Below are 20,904 nucleotides of genomic sequence, written 5' to 3'. Positions count from 1 at the left end.
TCCATAGAGCCCCTTTCCAGTTAGAGCCAGCCTTGGTCTGTCTAATCCACTGTATAAAGCATTGAGTCTCAAAAACAACAGTAGTTGCTGTGAGAATTCTGGCTGGATATCAGAATGGGCGTCTTCGTTTTCAAAATACTTCTATGTTGTTTGTTTTACATCATGACTGCAGTCCCCTTCCTCCTCTCCTCCTAGACCCTCTCCCCCACCTACTCCTCTGCTTCTCTTCAGAAAGAGGTGGGTCTCCCATGGATATCAACCAGCCATGACATCAGGTTGTAGTAAGACTAGGCCTTTCCTCTCCCATTAAGGCTAAATGAGGCAACCCATAAGAAGGAAAGGATCTTGGGCAAATGTATAACTAAAAAAACTCACTCCTTCCTTCTGTCCTTTTCTCTCTTCCTCCCTCCCTGTCACCCTCTAAGTAAAATTAAAATTACTTAGATCCTCAGTCTTAAGGCCGAAATGTGAAATGGTCCTACAAGAATGTTTTTCTTTAAGCTAATTTGCCTAAATTTGTCAATTTTTGTTTGTTGTTTCAAAATAAACCCAACATCTGGATGGATCTATGTGCTGTTCTTTTGTGCTCTTTCTATTTATTTCTATTCTGCTCTTTATTATTTATTTCCTTCTGGTATTTGAGAATTTAATTTGTTCCTATTTCTTAAAGACATTGATACATCATTAAGTTATTTGAGGTCTCCCTGCTTTTACTATAGGCACTTACAACTGTAAATGTTCCTCAGTTCCACTGCTTTCATTGGACTCCATAGGTTCTGATATTCAGAATTCTGATTTTAATTCAATTCTAAGAATTTTTAATGCTCTATTTTTTCAACTATAACTTTAGTTACTTAGAAATTTATTATTTGGGTTCCATGTTGTTTAATATAATTCCTTTAGTATTTATCTTGATTTCTTCTTTTTAATTATGATCTGGTAAGATTCAAAAATACTTGTTTTGAGTGTGTCTCTTGGGTTAGAATAATTTTTAGATTTGATTCATTATTTTATTTTATTTGTATGAATGTTTTGCCCACATATATGTATATTCACCACATGGGTGCCTGATGCCTGTGGAGGTCAGGAAAGGACATTTGGTAAATTTGAGTTACTGATGGTTGTTAGCCACATATAGATGCTGGGAACAGAACTTGTGCCACCTAGAAGAGGACCAAGTGCTCTTAGCCAGTGACCCATCTCTCCAATCCTTTGGTGTATTTTTTTAAACTTCCTTTATGGGCTAAAAATGACATTTGGAGGAAAAGTCAATGTGTTGGTGGGAAAACTACATATTCTTCAGCTATTGAATATGATGCACCATTGATGTTTACTGGGTCCATTTGATTCTTTGTGAGTGAGTATTTTGTTTTGATGCTCTCTCTACTGGTAAGAGTGGGATGTTGAAGAGTGGGATGTCCACTATTGCTGTGTTGGACCAGTTATTCCCTCTATATTCCATAGTGTTTGCCTATAAAAGCAAATTCTACAATATTCAATCATATGTGTTTATTATGATGGTGATATTGTCTTGAGTAACTATTCTCTTCAGCAATACATAAAATCATATTTGTCTCATCTGACTAATTTTGACTTTAAATGTATGTTTTTGGGATATGAATATAGCTACTCCTCTCTGCTTTCAGAATTAGCTTGCTGGAATAGCCTTTGAGCCTCTTCACCTTCTGTGTCTATGTGTGCTTTGCTGGGGAGATGAATTTCTTACAAGCAGGAATTTTTTTGAATATTGATGTGATCCAGCCAGAATGAGCTGTTACTAGAAGAACTGGAACTATTTACAGCCAGGGTTGCTCTTGCAAATTATATACAAATGCCTATTATGTTGTTGTGTTTTCTCCCCGTGTACACTTTAATGATCTATGTTCATTGCTTCTCCCTTATTTAACATAGGAACTTGATGGTTTTCTGAATCAATACTGTCCGTCTCTTTCCTGTTTCCCCTGGCTTATCTATACTTAAGAGATTTTTTTTTCCTTCTGGCTGTATTAAGGGTTGAACCCATGGCCTCCTGAATGTGTGATGAGTACTCCACAAATGAGCTAAAGTCCCATTCATTCTGCTGAGACTTCATCTTGCTCCCTACATCCCATGCTTTAAAGGTTACTTTTTCTTGCTTCCTCTTCTAGGTGTAAATTGTCTAAGACATCTTCCAGTATTCTGTCAGCATATGCTTTTCTTGGAAGGTCTTTGCTTCTCCATTGACTCTGGAGAATAATTTTGTGGACATTGGTACAATCTGTAATCTAAGTTGGCACTGTTCTTACACACACAGACACACACAGGGTTTGAAGTAGTCAGCTCACTCACTGGCCTCCAGTGTTTCTGCTGAGAAATGTGATGTCATTCTGACAGGTTTGATTTCATAAGAGAATGTGTGCTTTTTTTTTTTCCCTCAGCTTTTGGTGTTTTTCCTTAGTTTGGTGCTTTTGCCACTTGTACTATATCACAGAGAGATTCTTTTCCATAACATCTATTTGAGGCTCTAAGTAGCTTCTTATACCAGATCACGGTGTCTTCCCCAGGATCTAAGAAATTTATGCTATTTTTTATTAGACATTTTTATACTTATAACCTGTAACTGGATTCCTCATTTATTCTTAGTTTTATAGGTTGGATCTTTAGTAGTGTCACAGAAATTGGGTATACTCTGTCCATTTATTATTTTTCCCTCATTTTTGTCTTTGAGTGTTCAGTCATCAACCTTGTCTTCAAGTTCTAGTGTTATTGTATTTTTTTTTTCTAGTTTGATGATGAGGCTTTCAACTAACCTTTGATTCAACTTCTCACTTCCAGAATTGGTCCTTTTCTGTTTAAATTGCTTGCATTCACTTGGGTATTTGGAGCTTTCTTGAGCTTCTATTCAATCACATGTGCACATGCTACTATTGTATTTTTGTGGGTTTGGAAGAAGTCACGAGTTGAATGCAAGGACTTCATTTCCCATCTTTACCCAGAAGCCTCAAGAGCAGATTTTTAATCCATATTTAATTCTCAGTAAAGATTCTATCATGAAGCACAATTAGGAGTGACTATTTGAAATTTTTAATGCCCTACTATTCCAGTAGCTCATTGCACTAATCCTTAAAAGAGGCTTGAAAATCTTTACCTGTCTGAACTTTGACTATTATATATTTGATATGATAATCCCCTCATTCTTTTTCTCTTAGCAAGCACTCTTAGGATAAAAAAAAAAAAATAAGCTTTGCATTCCAGTTCCTTAAAACCCAGAAAATTCTTGAAATAGGCCTTGTCACGTAAAAAAAAATTAATTGCTTGCTTTGTTCCTAGTTAGCTTTTCATTAATTTGAGGGCATAATTTAAGTGACAGTTAGCTGTATCACCTTTGCTTCTCTTTGCTAAAATAGAAATCTCTATTTAAAATTCTAATTAAGGAAGTTTCCTGAAATATTTATTTTGAAGAGATTAACCTTTACTTTTTTATGTTATGAAGTAATGTAACTGTGACAATCAGAAAAGGCCCATTGGCTAGCTATTGCTCTGAAACACTCTACTACAAAACTCACTGGTTTTAAACAGTAGTCACCCTACTAGCAATTATTTCGGCCTTATTGGGAGAGTCCTCTGCTGGAGTCATATGAAACCAACACATGGCTGTTACTCTTCATTTGCTCATCTGACATTTGGTGCCAGCTCTTGCCTTTCCTCTTATTGCCTCATCTTCAGAGAGTCTAGTCCTGGCTTCTTCACCTTGTCAGATTTGGGGCAATAACCCAAGCTTCTAAGGATGTAAATGAAGACCTGTGTCTGAGATCACTTTTCTTTTCTTTTTTTTTATTTTTTTAATTTATTTTTTATTAGATATTTTCTTTATTTACATGTCATATGATATCTCCTTTCCCAGTTTCCCCTCTGGAAAAGAAAAAGAAAACAAACAAACAAGAAAAAAAACCCTGTTCCCTCCTTCTACCCCCTGCTCACCAACCCACCCTCTCCCTCTTCCTGACCCCGGCATTCCCCTACACTGGGGCATAGAACCTTCACAGGGCCAAGGGCCTCTCCTCCCATTGATGACAAACTTGGCTATCCTCTGCTACATATGCTGTTGGACCCATGAGTCCCACCATGTGTACTCTTTGGTTGGTGGTTTAGTCCCTGGGAGCTCTGAGGGTACTAATTAGTTCATATTGTTGTTCGTCCTAAGGGGCTGCAAACCCTTCAGCTCCTTTGGTCCTTTCTCTAGCTCCTTCACTGGGGACTGTACTCAGTCCAATGGATAGCTATGAGCCTCTACTTCTATATTAGTTGGGTACTATCAGAGCCTCTCAGGAGACAGCTATATTAGATTCCTGTCAGCCAGCACTTGCCGGCATCCACAATAGTGTCTGGATTTGATGATTGAATATGGGAAGGATTCCCAGGTGGAGCAGTCTCTGGATTGTCCTTTCTTCAGTCTCTGCTCCAAAGTTTGTTTCTGCAACTCCTTCCATGGGTATTTTTTTCCACCTTTTTAGAAGGAACGAAGTATCCACACTTTGGTCTTCCTTCTTCTTGAGTTTCTTGTGGTTTGTGGATTGTACTTTGTGTATTCCGATCTTCTGGGCTAATAACCACTTATCAGAGAGTGCATACCATGTGTGTTTTTTTGTGATTGGGTTACCTCACTCAGGATGATATTCTCCAGATCCATCCATTTCCCTAAGAATTTCATAAATTCATTGTTTTTAATAGCTGAGTAGTACTCCATTATGTAGATGTATCACATTTTCTGTATCCATTCCACTGTTGAGGAACATCTGGTTTGTTTCCAGTTTCTGGCTATTATAGATATAGCTGCTATGAGCATAGTGGAGCATGTGTCCTTATTACATGTTAGAGCATTTTCTGGGTATATGCCCAGGAGTGGTATACCTTGGTCCTCTGGTAGTACTATGTTCAATTTCTGGAGGAACCGCCAAACTGATTTCCAGAGTGATCGTACCAGCTTGCAATGCCACCAGTAATGAAGGAGTGTTCCTCTTTCTCAGGAGAACACAGGTAAACAGGTTCAAGCCCTTAAGGAGATCACTTTTCTTATAACCTCTTTGAAACAAGTCACAAGTGCTATTCCAATTTACAAAGTGATGATAATAGATGTTGCCCATTGATGGGAAGAGGAAGAAATTCACATCCCAAAGTAGTATGGAGGAATTAGCAATAGGGTAAATCTTGTTCATTTTTTTATCATCTATCATAGTGTTCTCTAGATATAATTTATCTCTAGATTTTCCACACATGGATGGTACATAGGTAGATAGATAGATAGATAGATAGATAGATAGATAGATAGATAGATAGATAGATGAATAGATGAATGGACAATCAGACAGATAGACAAACAGAAAGACAGATGGATGGATAGACAGATAGGTAGATAGGTAGGAGGTTCCATTCAAATCCCAAGATTCCTATACCCCCTATCCAATATTACATCAACCTCAAAGCATAGGATATGCTATTCTGTCTCAGGTTAGATACAGATGGAAATCCTGGGATCCAGCTCCATTATGGCCAAAAATCTGTGAATGAAAAAGATAGGTAAATATTGTATCCTAGCATTTCCAATATGTAGTGATGGGACAAGGGCAAAATAGTTACAATAGACACTATTTTTAATATGCAGAGCCAAAAAAGGTACCAGAGCAGTCACCTGTAGATTCATCCCAAAGTCTAGCTCCACCTAGTCAAGGCTACTTCATTTCAGAAACAAGAGAGTTGTCCTGATATGTCATCTGGGTCTTTTCCTACTTTGACATGTCTTCAATTTTTAAATATATAAAGGTCAATTATATAGCTATAATTATCAAATAATTATAGAATACCATTCTCATATATTTAAATACTTCCTGACAAAGTTATTACTTCTTGCAATTTTAAATCATGGATATTTTCACAATTTTGAGGGTATTTGCTCTAATGATCTAAATAGAGCAGTTTAATAGAGGAATCTCAAGAACTTGGTGGACTGGATATTGTTGGACATGGGAGTAATACATTCAAATTCGTGACTTGTGAAATTAAGTACATGGCAGTTTTTTAAAAAGGGAATAGAGAGACATTTTTCTTTTATAAAATTCGAGATTGAAAGTTTTGTTTTGGATGATAGCTAACCCTTTCCTTGAGCATTAAGGCATCAAAATCCTCATTTTTCTAACAAGCAATTCTGTTTCCAGAAGACTCAGAAGGTTTTATTGAAGACACAGATTTCATGGGCCAAAAAAATTTGAGCCCAAGTCTTCTGTCAGTCTACAAATGTCCCCACAGGGCATTTCTCATCCCTCAATATTCCTGTGCTTCAGTTAACAAATGAAAAGATAGGGTTGATATTTCCTCAGTGAGATAGGACTGGATTCTACACAGTGCCCAAAGTATCAATCATGCGACAACTAGCATGTCAATTTGGAGTCTACTAGCCTCAACTACAATTAATAAGATTAAATTAAAATTTACTTTCATAGATGTACTAACCACAGCTCAGGTACTCAGGTACATTAAGTGGGAGGGTACCATATTGCATAGCAAGGATGGAGAGCACTTTTGTTATCACTGAAATTTCTGTTCAAAAGTGTTGAACTCTAGATGATTCTGATTGATTTAAAGTACAATGAAGGTGGGGTCCTTTCCAGATAAGTGTGCTCTAAGGAGATGTTTAGGAAAAACCTTTTCTGCTTTGAAGTTGACACGTTTCATAAGCTGACTCTAAACTAAGCATTTGTGAATACCTTTCCTCAACTCATACCCTTCCATGTCTGCTTCTCTTTTATCTAATAAGTGTAGAGTCAGGTCAGAGAAAGAAATTAGGTTAGTTTCACCTTTTCATGTCTGCATTAAATATATATACATATGTAATGCCTGAGTTACCCATGTTCCACCTCTTCCATGTACTATTCAAAATCCCAGGGTACAGTGCTCTGCAATGAAAAGCATGTTATTTACTTGTTAAACAATTCCACAAATGGTAATATTTTATTGTACCTCTGTGAATTGTTGCCTGTTACAAGAGTCAATCAATAAAAAGCAAATATAACATTAAGATATTTATAGCTAAAACCCAGTACAACAGCATGGACCTTCCTCATCCCTCTCCTAGCAAAAAAGACATTGAGATTATTCATTGAGTTTATAAAGACATGATTATTCATGGTTCTCTGGAGTTACAGAAGATGTGGAATGTCTTTCTATATAGAGGGATGACTTACAGTGTGTAGTCCAACTCCCCAACAATGATCAGCTGTGAATTGGAAGTCCAAGGATCTAGTAGTTGCTCAGTCCCCAAGGCTAGCTGTTTCAGCTAATCTTCTGTAGAAGTAGATTCAAACAGATAGGCTGGCAAGTAAATGCAAGCAACAAAGAAGAGTGAATCTTATATAGGTATCCAGCAGAAGGTGTAACTCAGCTTAAAGGTGTGTACCACCATGCCTGGATCTGGGACTTGTTTTGTCCCAGGCTGACTATGAACTCAGAGATCTCCTTGCCTTAGTCTCCTAGGATTAAAGGTGTGTACTACCTTACTTAGGCCTAAGCTTTTCATAGCCACTATGCCTCAAGATCTCTATGCGAAAATCCAGATCAGAAACTTATATCTTCCAGCCTCAAGATCTAGATCACAGGTGAGCCCTCCAATTCTAGATTGTAGTTCATTCCAGATATAGTCAAGTTGACAACCAGGAACAGCCATTACAAGATGCTAATATTAAACAAGGCTTCTAGATGAATTAGGAGCTCTAACAGAGAGTCTCAACTGGATCAGGCTCATAGGTCCATTACTTAGAAAGTCAGTAAGTTCCACCCCTAGGGAAGACAGTGGCATCTAGGAAGGCTCCTTTCAGATATACAAGAAGATGAGCAAATTATGCTCCTGGGATGTCCTTTTACAAATAAACAATGATCCATGTCATTCTCCACATGGATCAGCAAATTTTTGTTAATACATCTGTGTGCTCGTGTTCTCCCCTAACACAAACAGATCTTTGCCCATTTGAACCTTGTTTTCCTCTTACACTGTGCTGGAACCACAATGCCTAACTCATTTTGGATGTTTGTAATGTTTACTGTGAGTTTCATCGGTCCTCCCAGTTGCAGTCTCCACTGTGGAAATGTATTTTTCCATGTTCATCTATCTCCCACTTGATGAATTAGGTAGGCAATCTCTAGCTTTTACCATTATAATTCATGCCATAATGAACATTCTTGAATATCTGTTACTTTCATGTGGGCAACTCTATCAGTGGAATACCTTGCCAAAAGAGAAATAGATTAAAAGTAATATGAAGATATTTGGATAATTTTGATTAACTTGGTCAAATGGCCCCCAAAGATTTTATATTTCTTTACTATCCTCCCAGAAATTTGTAAGAGCAGATCCAAGTTTCTAAGTTTGTAGATTCCTCCTCAGAGACTTGTGGCTTTAAGAGATGTATTTGCTAAAATTGGTCTAGTCAGTGTCTGTGTGTCTGTGTCCATGTGTGTGAGTGTGTGTGAGTGTGTGTGTGTTGTGTTGTGTATGTGAGCATGTGATATTTTTGTTGCTAATAAAGGGATAAAAACTACAGTATAGTGAATTACCATTGTCCCTTCTTCAATTCCTCCTATTTAAGAGAGAAAGCCTATAAAACAGAGTCCAATGTCTTCAAGATGTGCTTAAAAAATCCAGTATTGTAGGAATGACTCAACAGGTATCTGGAAGAAACGGGATGGGTAGAAGAGCTCCAAGAACTGGAAAAGAGACCATGGTGTAAGAAGATAAGGTAGCCAGTGCTCTCCAGAAGGTTAGCTCCTTTAGTGCTGTTAAAGATTAGTATGCTTCTTTCCCTATGCAGTATGAGGGATATAGAAGTTCATGGGCAGTCCTTGCCCCCAAGAGACTCACATGAAAAAGTGAGGATGCATGGAAGTCTTACTACAGGGTAGTAGAGCCAAGAGCTGTGAAGATGGCTAATTCTGAGACCTTCCCAGACAGTCATTTGTTTATCATCTTGTCTAATTCTTACCAAGTCCTCTAAGACTAACAGCAGCAATTTGTTTTATTTCCCAAATGAGGAAACCTCGACTTCCAACTATGACCCCAGTACCGCATAGTATGTGGCAAAGGTTGGGAATGGATTGGGGTCTATTTAAGTTCAGCATCTTCAGGAAAAAGCCAGAGATGCTGAGCATGGCCAAGGCTCAACTACTGTATCCCTCCTCACCCCATCTGTGGCTTCTTTTTTCTTCTTTTTCTTCATAATGCCATGCTACTCTTTATAGTAATGATGGAGAGGGTCATCAATCAAGAGTATTCAAGGAAGGTAAGGCCTGAGCTGATTTACAAGGTGAATGGGAACAAGAACATTCCAGGTCGAGTTCTAGCTAGATTGGCCTCGAGGAAAACCAAGTTTTAGGACTTAAAAAGTATCTGAAGTATAGAGAGGCAGACAAGTGGGATAGTGAGGAGATCAGCCCCTGCAGCCAGGAAGACCTGAGTTCTAATCCTGACCATGCATCTTATTAGCTAAATGATTTTGGGTACATGCCTTAACTTCTCTCATCCTTTGCCTGTACAATTGAGCAAGTAAGTTCTTTACCTCATATTGAAAGAATTGAATATATTTGTGTATTTGGGTGCTTAGAATAGTTCCTGGCTCATGCCCACTGTGTTTGCTTGCACTATAGGCTGTCCAGATTCTAGGTACAACATATATATAAAGAAGAGGGAAAATAAAATTGTAATTTATCTGTGAGGCTTATTATGGAGAACTACTGCATGCTCTTAGAAGATATAAAAGGTGCCATAAATAGAGAAGAAATCAGAAAACTATTTAATGGGGAAGACATGGGCTTTTAGCCCTGAATTATCCCATCAAGTGTGGTTGTGCTCATGGGCTTTGTAATTTAAGTCCAAAAGGGCTTTTTATTTGTTATATAATTGTTTATGACATCCTTATTTGACATTAAAATGTAATGACCTGCCTCAAGTAAGGTGAACAAGCAGAGAAGGATAAATTTAAAAAGAAATACATTTGGTGTAATTTTTTATTTTCTTCTTTTACTCTTTGGCACCATAAAATATCTAAACAACCCAAGTAGAAATCTGAGAGAAGCATTGCATCTGCGTTAGCTGATTAGGCTTCTCTCCTATTCCACATAAAATTGCCCCTAGTGGCACATCTTAGAGGGTCCTCAAAGGAAAGAAAGTAGAAGAGATATTTCTCTAAGGAGTCGGTCAATATGATTTTCATATCCTCACATCCTTGGGTTTTCCTCTCCTTTATGTATCTTCCCAAACTCCTCCCTAACCTTGGTCCCAAAATGAAACTCGATTAGGTCATCCTTCCCCTGGGCCAGTTTTGTCTCTTCCCCTCTTTTGGTTTTCTATAAGAACATGTAATGGCAGTTCCCACTGATGCAAACCCTCCATGCCCTCCTAGACCTGCAGTCTAACCACCCATAAGATACTAGAGCCTCCAAGTTAGGTGTCAGCTGCTTCTCCCAAGTCAGCTCTCATTCTTAAGCAGGAGAATGTTCATGCAAAAGAAGGGAGAATCTGCCCTTCCCTGACATAGGAGGAGGTTCATGTCATGCATGATCTCTTTTCCTCATCAGACATAATCTCAAAGACAAAGATCTGTTTTCCTTATCAATGTATGATTGGTGCCTTATAGATTATCCTCCATAAACATCTGATGAAAACGTGTGAACAAATGGTAGTTCTTGATGGTTAAGGGTTGTGAGAGAAACAGTTCAGAGGCAGGAGGATTGTTCTTTGAAGGATCTAGGGTACAGCTGAGAACAATGGAAACTTGCTGGAACAAGTATCTTCAAGCTCAGTTAGAAGGAGATAGCTACCAACACTTATACACTTTCATATTGCATCCCACTTATAGGAGGAATCCACTCTAACTTTACTGGGCTGATAGACCATATACTTGGGGAAGTGTCTAATAATAATGGTAGCCTACCATTCATCACATTTATTTTTAGAAAGGGAAGACATGGCCAATGAATGATGAATGACATGCCTTAGATACCCTATTACCTGAAACATACATACTTTGAGTGCCATGGTTACTAGAAACTCAAAGCCAACATTACTGTTGAGAGGAAGGAAGCAGGAGAAAGGAGAGGGGGAAGAATTTAAGATCTAGCTCACGATAAACATTGGAACTGACAGGACAATTAAATGAGAGAAAATACCTTAAATGTATACTTTGGAAAGTCTTCACCAGGGCAGACTATGGAAAGAAAAGCTGGGCTCAGAGCTGAGCCCCAGATACCAATTTCTTACCTTAGCCCTGCCCCAAACTGGATCTTGTTACCTCACTTCTGTCTGTCTTACTCAAGCCAACTCTGAGTCTTAAACCCCCACTGAGAAGTATGTGATTACAACATGGGAGAGAGAATGATCAAAGATACAAGAAGGTTAAAAAAAAAAGATACAAGAAGGTAAAAACAGAATTCATACTTAGTCAGATTTATGTCATGGTCAAAATAGGAAGAAAAGAAAATAACAACAATAACAACAAAAAGATACAAGTCCTAGACTTGCTGTTAGTCTAAGGTTTCTTAATTCCACATAGCCCCAACCTCCTTCCCATTGTAATGGTATCACTGATGCCAAGAACCAAAACTACTCGAAGCTCTCTGTGTATTCTCTGGGCCCCTTTCATGCTGTTGCTGACATACCCTCTAGGACTGCTTGAGGATCCCTCCATTGTCAGCAGCATCAAATTAGAACAAGCAGATTCCCTCAGCTCCTATTTATTTTTCTTAACTTGTGCTTTCAATGTATATGTGTGTGCAGCTTCATCATACACAACAAAGACACTTTCTTCAACAATGCCACAAGAAGTAGAATCGTGCATCATATTTTACAAAGAATAAAGTACGAGGAAGGAAAGAACAAAATCGGTAAGTAATTGTTACTGTTACAAATTTCTGGTGTTTGGGGATCCCTGAGACCTTTCCCCTGAGCCTCCTTATACCCCCTACCTATGCCCTTGATGGAGACACATGCACTTAGCACACTTAATTACCTGCTTTGAACAGCATTTCACCTCATTTATTTATAGTCACTGAGACATTCAATCCAACAGGTATTTCTGGAGCACCCATGAGCAAGAGATTATAGAAATAATTGTTGGTCTTTCTTAGAGTTCCTATATAAAAAGCTAAAAAGAATACACATGTTTGATAATTAACATGAAAAATGATAAAAGGTATCATTTCAAAGGTAGATTGCATAGGTAACTGAAATTGAGTGGTCAGAGAAAGCTTAAAATGAAATCTGAACTGAGCCAAGAGTGGCAGGAGACAGTGTGGAATGATGGTAGGGTGGAAGAGTAGGGTACCACCCACAGGGGGTAGAGGGGTAGCCACAAGTGCAGAGATGGCTTTGTGTCATGCAAGCCACATTCTTTCCTCTTAAACAGCCTCCAAACTTTGTATTTTAGGCCTTTTGTAAGAAAGAATAGTTCTGTGTTACATGATCATGCTTTATTATATAGATTATTATATATCAGGAAGGGTTGGGTGTCCTTATCTCTGTCCCAGTCAAAATGTGACTTAAATAATGATCTATACTAGTCAAGGGGCAGTGAGAAGGCAAAAGTATCCATCATGGGAATGAGCAGATAATAGCTAACTATGGCAGGGTTTGGAACTGTGGAAGACTTGCTGGTCAAGGATAAGAACACAGAAGAGAAGAAAGCAGGTCCTCCGTGATCCCAGTCCTCCATGATTCTAATCCTCCATCTTATCAGGGTGAGGTCTAAAACTGGTATAAGAACTACAACTGAAGCAAAGATGTTTGCTGGAGACTTGTAGAAGATCTGCTCTCTGGGATATTCAGGACAACTGTCTAGATGGTTTCAGGGAGGTTGATGACAGGGAGAGATTTCACCAGCAGCATTGTCCCAGAGATCCATGTATAAAGATGCCAAGAAACTTGCTCACCACACACTGCAGGTACTGGTACTACAGAAGTGAATGCCTAAGAAATTTGCTGAGGGGAGTGCTGGACCTAGGAAGCTAAACCCCTTCCTCCATTGTCATCCACCCAGTGCCTTCAGCTGGCAAAGCTTACTACTGTATGATCCAACATCCAGAAGTACCTCTAAGGCCCAGTTCTACTGCTGAGAAGCAGAGGCTAAAGATACAGATAGAGCCAATGGGCAAGGCATCCATTGCAGACTTGTAGTAATTATAAAATAAAGCAACCTTCTCTTCACACATCCTATAGGTAAGTCTGAATGGCTGTATAAATCATTTTAGCCATCGGATCTGCAACCTCAGACATCTCAGTAGCTCTGCCAAATCCAGAGAGACAACATTTAACAGTTTGTAAATGTAATGGCCTACACACAGATTCAGCAAAACAACTACCCCATGCAGTGTAGGAGAAATGTTGTCCAACAAAACCGTGAGAGGAACAGATTTGAGACTTTCATGGACTCAAGCTCAGTGTGAGTCACTAGTGTAGTGGGGAAAGAGGGGGGGGAAAAGCCAACCTACTTTGATGCTAATCTGCAAAGGTAAAATGTAATGGAGAGAAGTGGATAAGTGCCTCTTCTGGATGCATGTGGAATGGATTATCCAGAGAACATCAGTGCAGTTGGACCCAAGGAGATTTAACTTCATGTAGACCATTCTTAACTTGGGTGGGACCATAACTGAACATAACCTAGAGTGTCTGCCACAGTCATCCTCCCTGGAGACCTGTCCTCTCCTCTATGTTTTGGTGATATTCCAGCTGAAAGGAATTACTCCCTCCTCTAAATTCCTATCGCTATTTTTTTTTGTTAGTATTTACCATTTGTCACAACACCTCATTATATTGTCCTGAGATACCTTCAAAGACATTGTACAAAACTGCTACCTGAAGAGAACCACTGTTGACATTGATCTCCTGAATATTTAAGTATTGCCTAAATAACGTTTTTGCATTGATTCCTTAAAAATGATTTGTTAAGATAAACTACAGTTATACTAATATACAGCTTTCTATCATATTTTTTCAGTTCATGTGGTTTCATAAACATATTAAACAGCAAGTTAATCAGTGTGAAACTGTGGAAAGAGCTAGTAAGGACTATTTTAAAACCTACAAGTAATTCAAAAAGTAGTACCTTTATTATTATTATTATTATTATTATTATTATTATTATTATCATACCCCACAACTCATAACACACCAGTGGGTTGAGTGTCTACTACTGAAGTTCACTAGTTCAGATGACATGTCATTATGAAGTGACCTTACTTGTCTTTGCACCATCATTGTCTAGCCCAGTATCTATTGTCTAGAAGAATAAATCAATAAATGTTTGTTGAATCAAACTGAAGTTCTGTTAAACATAATGGGTGTCTCTCTTTCACCATTCTTACATAATCAAAAACTTCATACCAGGAGCATGGGACCGTTATGATGCCAAATGTTTTCATCTCACATTTTAAGCTGTTTTAGAACTAATCCAGATGAAATGCAAGAAAGCAGAGACTGACTTTCAGTATTCCCAAGAAGCACTGAATGCAGTATTGTTACTTGTCAAAGAGTCTTGGTAGATGACTCTCTCAGTTGATAATGAAGGAGGATTATATTCAAGGACTCTAGCTTTGAAAACTGGTAAAGCACCAGGCAGTGGTGGCATATGCCTTTAATCCCAGCACTTGGAAGGCAGAGGCAGGTGGGTTTCTGAGTTCAAGGCCAGCCTGGTCTACAGAGTAAGTTCCAGGACAGCCAGGGCTATACAGGGAAACCCTGTCTCACAAAGAGAGAGAGAGAGAGAGAGAGAGAGAGAGAGAGAGAGAGAGAGAGAGAGAGAGAGAGAGAGAGACTGAGAGAAAGGGAGGGAGGGAGGGAGAGAGGGAGGGAGTCAGGAAGGAAGGAAGGAAGGAAGGAAGGAAGGAAGGAAGGAAGGAAGGAAGGAAGGAAGGATGGATGGATGGTTGCCAGTAAGGAGACAAAGATGTTATTCAGTGTATTCAGTGGTTGAACACAGGCCTTAGGTTTAATTCCTAATATTACAAATAATAATTGAATAAAAAAATATTTGGAAACGCAGTGAAGAAAAAAATGGAAGCATCTGGAGTTAAAAATATAAATCAAAGAATAAATTGTTAACTAGTAAAATTTTAGTCCATATAGTTTGCTAGAAAATATTAAGTAAAACTACAAATGTTCCATTTAACTAATATCTCATTTTCATCTCTCGTTTCATAAATGAAAGAAAACTTAACTTCTTGATAGAGTTAGTGTTCACTCCATGCTGTTTTCTGCTGAAAATTTTCTGAAAATGTCACCTTGTATGAGCCAACATTGATCAGAAATAACAAAGAATATTGTATTGATTTCTAGATATGATTCATAAAGGTATTTTAGTGGAGTATAAAATGTCACTACGTATGGTTTTCAGCATCTCTCTGAATGTCTTCTAACCATGAAAATCAAACCTGGTAAAACCTACTTTCAAAACAGAGCAATTAATGACTCAACAGAGGATTTATTTATATGTATGCACATACACAATTACTCTTGAAATTGATTTATATTCTCAAGTTTTGTATTTAGAAGGAGAGTTAAGGTGGCAGACTATAAATACTAGTGGAATTTAGACAAAACTATCCTTAATATCTAGTAGGTATTCAGAAGTCCTAAATTTTCTATTTCTCAACAGAGATTACAGGGAACTCAAGCTTACTACATATTCTATAATTACTCACTCATTCCAAATGTATTTGTTGAAGAGTTGATGTGTGTTAGATAAAATGCAAATTTCCACTAATATTTGCATTTCAAATGTGTTCCAGAGACATTTGGCATTAATGTCAGCCATCTTAAGCCATTGACATGTTGCTATGATTAAAAATATCAAAAATCAGAGGAGTGGGGTGAATGATTACACATGTTAGGCTAGGCTCCTGGATTTTTATCTAGATCTAGTATATAGAGAGAATTCTTCAAAAGAGAAATAAAAGCCTATTAAGAGATATAAAACCTCTACATCCTTCTAGAGGTCTTTAAAAATTATTTGACTAATACTTTGAGAGTTTCATACAAATTTGGATCATGTTCACCATCATTCCCAAGCTCAATCCCTCAACTCCTCCCAGATACATCTCTACCTCCATAACAAAATGAATAAAACAACAGGAATAAAGTGAATCCATGTATATTTGCAAAACTTTATCTGTTAATGTTAATATGGCCTTTGATTATAACAAGCCTAAACTAGAAACAACCAAAGTGTCCATCATCAAAAGACTGCATAAATTCATGTGATGAACTCAGCAATGAAAAGAAATAAATCACTGGATTCATTCATAAGAGCATTTGCTGCTCTTACAGAGGACCAGAGTTCCCTTAGCACCTTGTTGGATGGAAACCAACCATCTAATTCCACCTCCAGGAGACCTGGTGCCCTCTTCTGGCCTACTTGAGCACCTGTGCTTATGTGCACATACACTACACAGACACACACAGAGAGAGACACACACACAAGTAAATAATGAGATAATCTTTAGAAACAGAGAGGAAGAGGAAGGAGTTACTGATGCTTACAGTATGTGAAAGTCTCGTTCCAAATAAAAGAAGTCAGAAGAAATGGGTTAATATTGAATGTCAACATTGATGTGAGACTTTAGAAAGTAAATGAAAATTGAGAGTAACAGAAAACAGGTCAGTATTTGTCTTGGTGATAGCACAGGAAAAGGCATAAGAAAGGTTTTGAAGAGAAGGACATGTTTAATATCTTTGTCATGTTGATGACTCCTTGATGACACAGATATATCAGAACTTAATAACTGTGCATCTTAAGTATGTGTTCATTATTATATGTCAGTCATACTTTAATTCCCTTAGCTCAAACATTTTTTTAAATCCATATATCTACCTTCTCTTCCATTTTAAAAGTAGAGGATCTTAGAAAATGGAAGGACATGATTGCAAATCATGTTTCTAATGAGAGATTGATACCTGAAATATTTAAGAAACTTATTCAACAGCGAGAAGAGCACATAACTTGATTTTAAAATGAGCAAAGTACGTTAAGAGATACTTTCCCCCAGAAAACCTACAACTGAATAACAGATATATGAAAAGCTGTTCAACATCATTAAGCCTCAGAAAAACCAAAGTCAAAACCCAAAAGAAATACTACTTCATATCTATTATAATAGCTGTTATCAAAAGGACAAGAATGGGTCCCAGTGGGAGCTAGAAGTAAAAGGAAGCCCTGTGCAAAACTGGTAGGAAAGTAAATGGTGTAGTCATCATGGAAAACAAAATGGAGGTCTCTCAAAGCATTGAAACTAAACTGCCTCACACTCCAGCAATCCTACCTTGGGATACACACCTAGATAAATTTCAAAAATGAGCCCATATTCATTGAGCATATTCATAATGATCAAGGTATGGAAACAATCTAGGTGCAAATAAATGCAGTATGATACATGTAGAGAATGAAGATGTACTCAGTCCTTAAAAGACTTGTTACAACATGGATAACCCAGAGACAAAAATACTCCATAACCTCACTTGCATGTGGAATATCAAAAAAAAAAAAAGTCAGATTTTAGGGATATGATATACCCCACGGTGGCAATGTGTATATTAATTAATTTGACTATGGTAGTCATGGCACAATGTGCACTTTAAATACCATGAATATATCCAATCTTGAGAAATTTAATATTTTGAACTAATAAAAACCTGCTTTCCCAATACTTGATCACATCCTCCTGGCATATAATAAAAGTTTCTTTCTAAGCCATTGGTATCTAAACTAGTTTTACTCACTACTGAAAAAGCCTAGACTGTGTTTTCCAAGAAGTGTAGCTCTGTCTTTACTTAGCCTTGATCACTGAAGATTCAAGTTCCATGTTCACTGAAATGGACTTCCTTGTTGCTTCAGGTCTGAACCGCTTGCTTACCAATGGCTCCTATGAAGCTGCCTTTCCCCTGCACGAGGTATTGTGTTTTCTCTTAGCTCCCTTCAATTTCCTGTTACTAAAATTGGCTTCTATGGATAGTCTTTAATTTGTTGATAAGGCATACACTCAGAATTGATTTAACTTGTTTATGAAGTAATTAGGGAGAGTCTCCCTCCCTCCATCTCTCCCTCGGTATCAAATTTATTTCTATCTTTTTATGTAACTGAAAGAACACTTAAATCAAGAGTCACCCAGCATGAATTCAGAGAAATGACTTAAAGCTCTAAGTCATGCAATTAAAAACCATTGAAAGAAAGTACCAGGGGAGGACAAGTGTTCCTGAACTGTATAGACTTTGCAATAAATACAGGTATAGCTATTCTTTGAAAGAATGAGCACATACTGTTTTTTTTTTTTTTTTGCAAAGTATTAGATAAGCAAATGTAATGAATGGAAATTAATAATGCTGTACTTACTATTGTAAGATGTATAAATGTTGATAATGTCTTACTTGATTAGTCCTAAATGGGACGTTAATAAATCATTTGTATTGACTTTTCTAAGTATAACTGTGGTGGCCTTTAACCTGAATTTCTTACTGGATCTTGGACTATTTAACCCAGAATCTGTCCCTGGGTTTACGTGGACACAGTCTTCATGACTATTGAAAAACTGTCATTTCATAGATGGGGCTGAACCCTAACTATGAACTGCTATATACATATAGACGAACACCACAGCTCCTCCTCTTGCACCTGACTGACCAACAACATACTTCAGAGGGTGGTCCGATTCTACATGAATGTCAACCTTCTCCAAAAAAGATATTGCTTTTGACATGAAAAGTTTCTTTTCTTGATATTTAAGGTTAGGCAGAATTTTTAAAACCATATTTATTAAGGAAACTAGTCTGAAATATAAATTCATGGCTTTCCAGGAGACATTGGAGGAATGTCCAGCCAACAGTTTTCTGGATCCACAAGCTCTTGATTCTGGTCATTAATATTTACCCAAAGTGGCTTTCTGTGGTAATTAGCTAGCTAGCATTGCCTAAAAAGGGTTTCAGTGGGCACTCTTGAAACTGGCTAGTCAGGAACGGAAGTGTGTGTGCATGGTCAGGGATGGGCAGGCATGAGAGTGTGTAAGTAGATGCAACTGTTCAGACCTACAGGGACCTAGGGTCATCTCCAGAGCTTTCACATCTTGGCATAGTCCTGGCTCTATGGGAAGATAATTCACAGATCACTTTACTGTGTCATCATTCTTTTGACTTTTAGTTTAACTAGATTGTGTTGCTTAGCCTCAAAACAACCTTCAGAAACTAAGTGGAAAGATATTGTTAACTTTGTTTGTTGTTCAAACTGAAAACAGGGGTTTAGAGAAAGGCTGGCCCTCCACTAAGGCGTTCTCTGGGTTGGTGGCTGAGGTGAAATAAGCCTGTTTAATTCCTTGCATAATTCTATTGAAGAAGGCTTTCTACCCTACTGTGAATTACTCTCCCTCCAAAGGCACCTTTTGTTTGTGAAACTGCCATCATCATGAAAGTCATGGACAGAGCTCTAGTTTCACTTGTCCATGAAGAGGTTGCATTCACTTTGAATCGTTAGGATCCAAAAGTGCTGCCTAGATCTCTATATTCAAGGATTTTTCACGTCTCTAAGTCTACATGGCAAAGCCACAGTTATGGCCACTTACTAAACCTTATCTTGAGGAAAGTAGAGAGCTAACAAACAAGCCTTGGGCAAGGACTTTGCGCAAGACTGTCTATTCCAGCCATGGAAGAAAATGTGTCAGGGTGAATATTATTAGTTTTTTGAAGGATTAGCAAAGTGGGGCTCAGACTTGAGGAGGTTTGTCTAAGATCCCAGTGAGGAAGCTGAAGAACTGAGCTTGGGTATCAGCCCACCTGATTCTCTCAAGCATGTAGTCTTGCTGACCTCAGTAGCAAGACAAATTCAAAATAATAGATTACAGTAGAAGTGCTTCCCCTTTCACAGAGAATGAGCCATTTGTAGCTGCTTTTAACCCCCTGGCTACTGCTACCTTAAGGCACAGGTATCATTGTCTACTTCCTCATTGGTTGGTATCATATTGGTTGGTATCACTCACCAACAGTGGTGCTCTTATCCCAGGGAAGTTACAGAAGTAAAAACTCCATTAAAACCCATGGAGCTGTAAACCACCGACATTTACTGTACGAGTGCTGGGCTTCCTGGGGCGTGTGGTACAAGTACCAGCCTTTGGATCTTGTAAGGTGAGTTTGTAACTAATTGTACATAGAAACATGGCAGTGTATAATGAAGGCATTCTGTCTTCTAGGAACAAAGTTACCTGGCGAGGACACATTCAGCTCTGGTCTAACTTGGCTTCTCCCCGCCCCGAGAGTAGCCTCTCAGGGGACACTGGCTGTTGTTGGTAAACCTACCCTCACTCTGTTGAGGGTGATATTTCCTTTGGATGGACCTCAAAGAAGGGCCATGGAAGGGACAGAGATGATGGCTTAGGCCTCCCAAAAGACTCCATGAGGAGTAGGTCACCATATAGAGAGGTAATACTAATAAATTGAATATATTAGTGACGAACTAGAATATTACTTCCCACAGTCAAGTCTCTATGACCCAAAAATGCTCCTTTAATCCTAAACTTTCTGCTCCCTGCTATGACATAACAAGGGGAACTTTCCATACCTGACCCCCTGTGACAGATTAGTCTATATGGAGGCTAAGTAAAAAAAATATGAACATAGATAGAAATGGATCTTGTGTTTAGATGTAGGTCCTTCCCTAAAGACACCCCACTATGCGTATGTAAATATTTCAAAATCCAAAAACTATAGACCTGAAAGTTGAAACACTTTTGATGCCAAGCATTTGGGGTAACAATTACTCATTCTGAAGTGTTTCAAGATTATTTTATTCTTACACTAATAATCTTTAAAGACTTTTAATATATAGGTCAAATAATGAACCAGCTGTTAGCCTA

At 38.1% G+C, this 20,904-nt stretch overlaps 1 protein-coding gene across 7 annotated transcripts in view; it reads left to right on the top strand.

The window, feature by feature from the left end:
* Ano4 (anoctamin 4) overlaps positions 1-20,904 on the top strand; it is a 401,446-nt gene that overhangs the window by 308,941 nt on the left and 71,601 nt on the right. For all 7 annotated transcript variants that reach the window (XM_031349070.1, XM_031349069.1, XM_031349068.1 and 4 more), the window contains 3 exons: positions 11,798-11,904; positions 17,904-17,959; positions 20,055-20,176. In XM_031349070.1, the coding sequence (XP_031204930.1) occupies positions 11,798-11,904; positions 17,904-17,959; positions 20,055-20,176 (285 nt within the window). The remainder of the gene's footprint in view (positions 1-11,797; positions 11,905-17,903; positions 17,960-20,054; positions 20,177-20,904) is intronic.

Source organism: Mastomys coucha, unplaced genomic scaffold (assembly GCF_008632895.1).
Source record: "Mastomys coucha isolate ucsf_1 unplaced genomic scaffold, UCSF_Mcou_1 pScaffold4, whole genome shotgun sequence".
Taxonomy (NCBI): domain Eukaryota; kingdom Metazoa; phylum Chordata; class Mammalia; order Rodentia; family Muridae; genus Mastomys; species Mastomys coucha.
The sequence above is the reverse complement of the archived record's forward strand: the minus strand, read 5'-3'. Positions and strand labels throughout refer to the sequence as shown.